Below are 8233 nucleotides of genomic sequence, written 5' to 3' on the forward strand. Positions count from 1 at the left end.
ATCCTTCACTTATCATCCACCATATGTCCTATTTATCAAATTTATTTCTTCTACATGTAAAAGCCATATGCACAAGATGGAATGACAATTGGTAGATGTAAAACCCATATTCCACATACTTTGCTAAAATCCTTTTTGCCAGTGCCAAAATGTGAGGTTTGTAACAGGATGCGACATCCATCAAAGCATAATAGAGATGAGATTTTTAAAAGGATGGAATATCAAACAATGTAGGAAAGCATGAATTAAAAATAAATACAAGATTGCAGTTCATAGAGTTAACTTCATTTTGTCTTTTTGTGGCATTGAATTTCATAGTGTTTTAAAGAAGATATCATAGTTTTTCCAAAAAATGTCAAAACCCTGCCTAGTGTTTACCGAGAGGAGTAAATAATGTATAGTTTGGTCTCCCATGCATATAAATTCTCCCAAATGTGTGGGAAGACCATTTTTCATGCTATGTATCATATTATGTTGTGTGTAGGGCTCCAAATTAGATTTGGTACGTGTTTGGGCATGAGGACAGTCTGATATCTCTATGTATCAGACAGTAAAAAGTAGTAAGAGTGAAGAATTTGGTGGAAAGACCAAGCGATTGGTATTTTGAAGTGGTTGATGACAAAGATAGGGGTTAGGGGACCCTATGAAACCTTCGGAAGGGTTTGTGTATCAAAACCAAATGAAATAGATTAAATTTCTATGATTGTCCTAAGGGTATTGATTGTCACAGTCATAGTTTTACTACTGATATTATTTTTGCTTTGACAGAGTTGTGTTTGTAAACATAAGTGTGGACATGTAATTGAGTCATGAGATGTCTTAAAACTACATCAATACTTAACAACAACATAGTGTGTAGGAACCTAAAATATGAAAGGACTATATATTGGAAGGTGTGTGTGATGATGCCATGAAAGGTCTGATATCCCTATGTATCAGAATGAGAAAACTAGTGAAAGACAAAAAAAAATGCATTGAGAAGGCAAAAGGTTAAATTGCCAAATGTTTGTTGTTGAAGTGATGTGTGGGGACCCTGCCAAGTCAAATACCTTGTTGTAGTTTAAAAGTGTGGAAAAAGGAGAAGCATTTTATTTACCGTCCTAATAGAACATCCATCATAACAATGATTACCAATGATCTGTGTGTTACAAACAAAGGTCTAGAGGAAGGCGCTTTCTATTGTAATACCAAGTGAGTGTTCATAGACCTTGTGTAGGGTCCTCCAATACTAGAGTAAGGAGTTCAAAGCCTAAATACATTGATTTGGCCTTGTGGCCATCAATCAGTGTTGACCCAATAGGAGAAGTCTTGAGACTGACAATTTTGGAAGTGTGGCATTGTTGAGAGCCAACACCTATGTGTAAACCCCATCTTCATATATTATGATTAGTTGCCATGATACTTGACCCTATCCTCATGGTGTTGGCTCAATTCATATTGGTGTGTTTTGTTGAAGAAACATGATGTGAAAAGTTTGATATAGAGGCAAGGGTAGAACTCAGTATTTCATATTAGTGATGTACAACTTCTTATTAATAACTTCTTAAAATAGTGATGTACTATTCCAACTTAGAGATTGAGCTCAAGATTATGAAAATATTCCATTATAATTTTTGGCCCATCATCGAGAGTCATTGCCCATTTGGACAACCTACCCACCACATCGTTTCTTGATCTAATCACATGCCAAAATTCAAATTCCTCAAAAGTTTCTAATAAATGCTTGGCAATAGTTATATATTTATTCAAATTTCAAGAATGTATTTCACCATTTTTTATTGAATAATAATAATCAAGGAATTTCCTTCAACCTGTATTTTCGAGAAGCCCAATTTTTTTTCAGCATTTTCAACTCTTCAATAGCTGCCTAAGCCTCGACATCATTGTTCTTTCCCTACACAAGTTTTGAAGCTCATATTTGGATCTATTTTAGGGATCATGTCCAAATCTTCTTATGTTGCTTAGATCTAGGTGTGTGCCTCAATTTGATGACTATAGCTCACTGTTTCCGCATGTTTACCTTCATTTTTGACACTTTTCCCTAATTTCAGCATTTCAACTAACAAAAGAGGGTAAACAAATTCACACGCCCTTGAATCCAATTAGCATTCAGTCCTTATCATTAGTGGTTTGTTATTGAATCTATTGGATTCACCCCTCTTTTGAATGTCATGGCAAATAAGCGGTTTTTATATATCGAATGGTGGAAACCCTAATTTTTCACCATTACTGAGATGAAATATGTCTTATTATATTTTATATAAATGTTTTAGATATGTTTTATATTAATTAATTATAATTTCATTATATCAAAATAGTCATTTTTCATATATATAACTATTTGTATAGATTGTTTCACATAAAAAATATTAAATCATTTATTTCTTTTTATATTAAAGTAATGTATGTCCAATATAAAATTTAAAAATTATTTTAATTTTATTTATTTTGATCATTTATTTGTCATTCTTCTCTAAAATAAAAATAAAAATAAAATAAATATTTCTCTTGACTATTCTACGTAATCATTTGTTCACTTATTTGTATAAGCATAAGTTTATTAGAAAATTATAGAACAAACTCCTTAAAAATATAAATTATTGCTTTTTCTCTAAAATAAAATAAATAATAAATAATAATTCTATTACCTACCCTCCACAACAAGTTATTTACTGAAGGGCATAAATTTAGTGTACAACTATAGAATTAACCTTTTAGAAATGCCCCATTCTCTCCTAAAACCCAAAAAAGAAAATAATATTTTCTTACCTACCTAACAACTATCTCATCACACACTGTTCACGAGGCATATGTTTAGAGAAAAATTATACAAACAAATCCTTGAAATCTTAACAACTCTATGTAACCATTGGATCACTTATTTGGCACAACTTATTGGATCACAAGATAGGCAACTCCTTGAAAAATGAAATTATCGATTTTCCTTGAAAATAAAACAATTTTTCTCTTACCTACCCTTCTTAACTATTGGATGGTTTAAATTAAACCATTAATTTTCCCTACCTACCCACTACCTACTTTGAGTAATTTCTATTCAGACATTCAACTATTTATTTTTCTCCATGGCTCAATTTCCTCTAATGTGTCTTGTATCTAATTGCATTCACTTGTTTGAATGGCCAAGAAGGTACAAAGCTTGTGGATTAGGAGTAGAGTGTGTTCAGAATTTTAATGTTGCAGTGCTATGACAATAAAAAGCTTTCAATGGATGGAGGAAAGTAAGTTTTTCAATTTTGAGTTCATTTTTTCCCCTTTTTGAATATAGAGTCTAGGTTGTTTCATTCCTCAAGTGTGGTGGAGAACACCAACAATAGGGAGGAGACAAGTAGAAGAAATGTGTCATCAAGATGGAGGTCAAGAAAGGTAAGTATTATATTTCGTTTATCCTTAATAGTTTTATTCAAAACTAGTAATTATGTCAAGAGGCATGTACAATGAAGTCAAAATGTCCCTAAACAAAAATCCATTTTTGAAACAATTTGACATGCGAATGAGAGGTAAATGCATGAAATATGTTATGTTTCAGTGTTATTTTATTATTCCAAATAAAATAGAACCCTCACCACTTGGTGTTTAGTATTCAGAAAAAACATTTATTTTACAGATGATTCTCTTCTATTATAAGATATCTCTCTTATATTTTACATATATTTTTTTAATATTTGATATACTAATATTATAAAATTCATATATATACTGATTCATGTTCATGTGTATGCAGGAAGGAGAAGATAATGGTAGATTTTTATTGCAGAAATTATGCAATAAATGATTTGTAATTGATATTGCATCCTGATAGAAAAAGTTTATTACAATATTATTGTGATCCCAGAACAAGCCAATGCCGCTACATGGATACTGAGAACCCCATGCAGCCACTCCTGGGGGTTGCCTCGGGACTGCCATGTGGCCGAAACCATTATCTGCACTGTGCTCGGAGGAGACAGATTGGGCCTGTTTTATGAGAGCAAACGGAATCGTCTGCGCCAGGCAACCAACCCTGGCGTGGCGGCTACTTTTCATGAAGGTACCAGATTATATATATCTTTGTTGGGAACGTTTTTGCCGGCCCCTTCTTCCTCTGGATCCTCTAGCTGGGGCTCACCATAAGGGCAGGTTGTGAGATACAGAATCTGATACCTTCCATGACGCGGCATCACATTGCAGACGATTCCGTTGGCGCTCATAACGCAGTCCCCGAGCAAAGTGCATTATACTCTCGGCAATATCGAAGTCCCCCGACCACTTCAAGGACGAGCGGCCGCATGGCGTTCTCATTATCCCGCGAAGGCGTTTTGGGCTTTTTCTTAGACACAGGATGCCGTCCCCAGGGCTTCCCAAGGAGGCGACCATCTTGTATCTCCAAGAGAATGGGAGCTTCTCCGAAGAATTGAATAACCTTGTGGACAGCATTCTTTGTGATTATATGAAGCCCTTAGTTTGCAGAGGTTGGGAGTGTTTAAGAAGTGTATTTTTAGTGTGAAGGGCAATTGTATCCTTTTTCTCTAAGTGAACTGAGTGTTCTTATTGGTGTTACAAGTAGTACACTTGTGACCTTCTTGACCAAAAGCATTGCAGACAATGGGGACTTTCATATTCAATTTCCTGACCCACTTACCATACCTATAAAAGAGGATAAGATCAGAAGGGAGAACCTTATCATATTCCACCAACATGTAGGATATCTCAAACAATAGATGCTTGATGAATTTAGTGATACGGTTAAAATCATATTTAAAATTGTCCCAAAGTGTTAGTAAAAGACATGAGAACCTTTTCACTCCAAAATTTGAGTGACAAATGGACTCAAACAAGGAACATAAATTTATTTTGAGAGTTGAAACCAAAGGATTACTTGGGAAAACAAAGGTCATTCAAGAAAATGAACCAAGGTTCCCCATTATGGATCTTGAAACAATCCTCAAAATTAGGAAAGGAATGTTGCCACAAAATGTGATCATAAGAGAACTACCTAGCCATTCCAAAAACTCGGCAAGAAAAGGGTCTATAACGTCCACAAAAATCTGCTATCCATGGGGAGAAACAAAATTTGTACAGGGAACATTCAAAGGAGAGACAAGAGTCACCTTGGGCTCATCCTACACATAGCTTGTAGAGGGAACCGAAACTCCAGGAGCTTCCACACCCACATTCATATTTGAACTATTCAAAACCTCTTCATTGAGGTCATTGTCTTCATCTTCAAAGTCATGAAGAATAAAAATCCATTAAAGTCCTCAATGCAAAAAGTTGTGAATCTTGCTAGAGACAAGTGGTGATGGTTCTATTTTATTTGGAGTGTACTATTAGTGGTTATGGCTAACTTGGCACACCCACATATCTTAAAGGACTTTTTGTTGTCTTTGTATGCCACTTACCTATTTCTAGCTATTGTTCTAGCTTTTGGGTAGTAAGAACAATTGTTTTTTATAGCTGTTGTTCTAGCTTCTGGGTAGTAAGAGCAAATTCTTTTTGTTGTCTCTGTATTCAACTTAACTAATACACACTATTTAGAATTTAATAAAAGTATTTATGAAGGCATAAACATTAATGACATAAAAAATTATTAATTGCTATGAATATGAAGGAGTAGATAGTAAAAGCTAGATCAATATTTGAAGGAAATTAAAGATGCAATTTTTCACATGTCTTAAAATAGGTGGTATTCTTAGATATCAATCTTCAACTCTTACTATCTCTTTGTCACTATATTTGATTATACTTTTTCTTTTAATATAATACTTTTAAATTTAATAAGAACAGCAAATAATTTTGATAATTAGGAATATAAAATATCTGTTATATGAAATTTTCATGTAAACTTAAATAATAAAAAGGATTGTATATTATATCTTTTTGTGTTGAGAATAGAAGCTTGTTAAGGGTTTGGGACCTTTGTTCCCACCAATTGGATGCTTTGGCCAAAAGCCTTGCTTTCTTAAAGGGATGCTTCCTTCTTGGTGTCTATTGGTCTCACTGCTTGTGAATTCCAATTAATAATGTAATTCAAATTATATTATAAAATATTTCAATTTATTAATTGATAACAATTTTTTTATTTTATATTAAATTTTCCTATTAAATATTATAAATGAAATTAAAATGTAAGATGAGAGTTTTTTATTTTATATTAAATTTTCCTATTAAATATTATAGATCAAATTAAATTAAAATGTAAGATGGGAGTTCTTCTAGAATACAAGTTTGTAATGGATGCCTCCATCATTCAATACTAATTATACAAACCGATCATAAATTATTTAAACTTTGAATGTACCTTCTTAAATTTATTTTAATTTTTTTATAGAGATTCACCGAAACGTTTTCTTCAATATGATGTAAAAAAAGAGTAATATTAGTGCTCCAGTTTTAGATATGAATTTGGGTCTCCAATACACTGCCCCTTATTTGTTTTATCCAATGCATGTCCTGTATAACAAGAACGACATTACAACATTTAGTGTCACACCATAGTAATCATAGTAATCCAAGGCAGCAAATCTTAAATGTAAATATTAAATTTTTGTTATCACCTCTCGCCTGCAATCACCTTTATATAGATTTCAATCAATCTATTCTTAAACTCATCCTTGTTTCAGCGGTTGTTTGACAAAGTTTAGTAGCAGAGAAAAATGGAGAATGAAGAAGGAAGAGAGATTCTTATTTTTGGTAAAAGGATTCGAGTAGGAGGAGAGAGCAATGGGTCTGTTTCTCATGAGAATGGAAATGAGAAAGGTGAAAAGAGGAAGTACATTAAATCTTTAATGCCCAGGATTCGTTGGACCTCTGATGTGCATGATAGTTTTCTTCGAGCAGTGCAACAACTTGGAGGTCCCAACAGTGAGCATTCATTCAATCTTTCACTTTTCTTTATTAAGTTTTTTGTGTCGGTAGATATAGAATTCTAAATTCGTTTTAGTTTTGATATTGGTTTAGAATTCTAATTTTTTTTTTGTTTTGATATTGGTTTAGAATTCTAAATATTGTATAATATAAATTATGTTTGATTTATCTAGAATATCTTGTTCATACTTAATCCAATCTGTCCATCTATTTGTTATTTTTTTTTTCATTGAATTGTTGTAAATTTAATACTCTATTTACAGAAGCATCCCCCAAACAACTTGTAGAGCTCATGGGTGTTGAAGGGCTTACCCACCCTCAAGTGAAAAGCCATCTACAGGTACTGCTAAATTAATGTAATCACCCATGAGTTTGTAATAGGAAAAAGAAACCCTAATTCTAATATATACTTTTTTTCCATTTGTTTTCCCATTCTCTTCCAAATAAATCCTTAGTTTTTCATTGTTATTGACAAATGCAGGGATATAGATGTAAACTTAAAAAGCCAACATACAAGCTTCCTCAATCAAATGCAGGTTTATTACTCGAAGATAAAGACAAGTCACAACTCATAACTTCAGACAAGCCTCTAGTTTAAATATTTTTTATTGAAAACAATGGCTGCAATGCAGCTTTAGTGGCTGCAAAGGACTGCAAAATTGATGATTTTGATTTTGATTTGAGAACTTGTAGGTTAATCGTACTGAAAAAACTCTTATTATAAAGCTTTCCAGAGGATAAACTGGGTTATGTTATTTGTCAGCTACCTTCAGGAAAATAATCTCCAACTGTTATTAAAGTTTCGTATTCATGTTTATGGTGGTGTTCTTATTTTACTTAGATCTGCTCCTTGTTGGATGGTTTTCACTTGACTTTCATTCATCCATGATGGTATTGTTTATTCTGATCCTCAATTTATCTGCAGCCTATATGGACTCTTTAACCTCTCTGACATGTAAAGTTCTTAGTTTAATAATTTATTGTTAGTTATAAGAATTTTGATCATTCTGATCCTTATGGTCTCTTTTTTTCATCTGTCTGACATGCCAAGTTAGAGAAAAAAATTTCGAGAAGAAAACTGGAATTAAAAATGTGAAAACTGGCTCCCAAGGGTCATGCCTTATTGAAAACAATGGCTGCAATGCAGCTTTCGTGGCTGCAAAGGACTGCAAAATTGATGATTTTGATTTTGATTTCAGAACTTGTAGGTTAATCGTACTGAAAAAACTCTTATTATAAAGCTTTCCAGAGGATAAACTGGGTTATGTTATTTGTCAGCTACCTTCAGGAAAATAATCTCCAACTGTTATTAAAGTTTCGTATTCATGTTTATGGTGGTGTTCTTATTTTACTTAGATCTGCTCCTTCC

The 8233-nt window shown here is 33.0% G+C and overlaps 1 protein-coding gene across 1 annotated transcript; it reads left to right on the forward strand.

Moving 5' to 3' along the window:
* The first annotated feature begins 6653 nt into the window (after window positions 1-6653).
* LOC131860365 (putative Myb family transcription factor At1g14600) lies at window positions 6654-7588 on the forward strand. The gene is made up of 4 exons (XM_059214764.1): window positions 6654-6861; window positions 7128-7204; window positions 7346-7400; window positions 7497-7588. The coding sequence occupies exons 1-4, from the start codon at window positions 6654-6656 to the stop codon at window positions 7586-7588; spliced, it is 432 nt and encodes a 143-aa protein (XP_059070747.1).
* Window positions 7589-8233: the final 645 nt, after the last annotated feature.

The sequence above is a fragment of the Cryptomeria japonica genome, chromosome 11, assembly GCF_030272615.1.
Source record: "Cryptomeria japonica chromosome 11, Sugi_1.0, whole genome shotgun sequence".
NCBI lineage: Eukaryota > Viridiplantae > Streptophyta > Pinopsida > Cupressales > Cupressaceae > Cryptomeria > Cryptomeria japonica.

Bases quoted from the DNA above. Each gene is read 5' to 3' on its own strand.
- LOC131860365 (XM_059214764.1), top strand. From the start codon at position 6,654: ATGGAGAATGAAGAAGGAAGAGAGATTCTTATTTTTGGTAAAAGGATT. The intron at 6,862-7,127 runs GTGAGCATTCAT...CTCTATTTACAG, and splicing joins ACAACTTGGAGGTCCCAACA to AAGCATCCCCCAAACAACTT. The intron at 7,205-7,345 runs GTACTGCTAAAT...TGACAAATGCAG, and splicing joins AAGTGAAAAGCCATCTACAG to GGATATAGATGTAAACTTAA.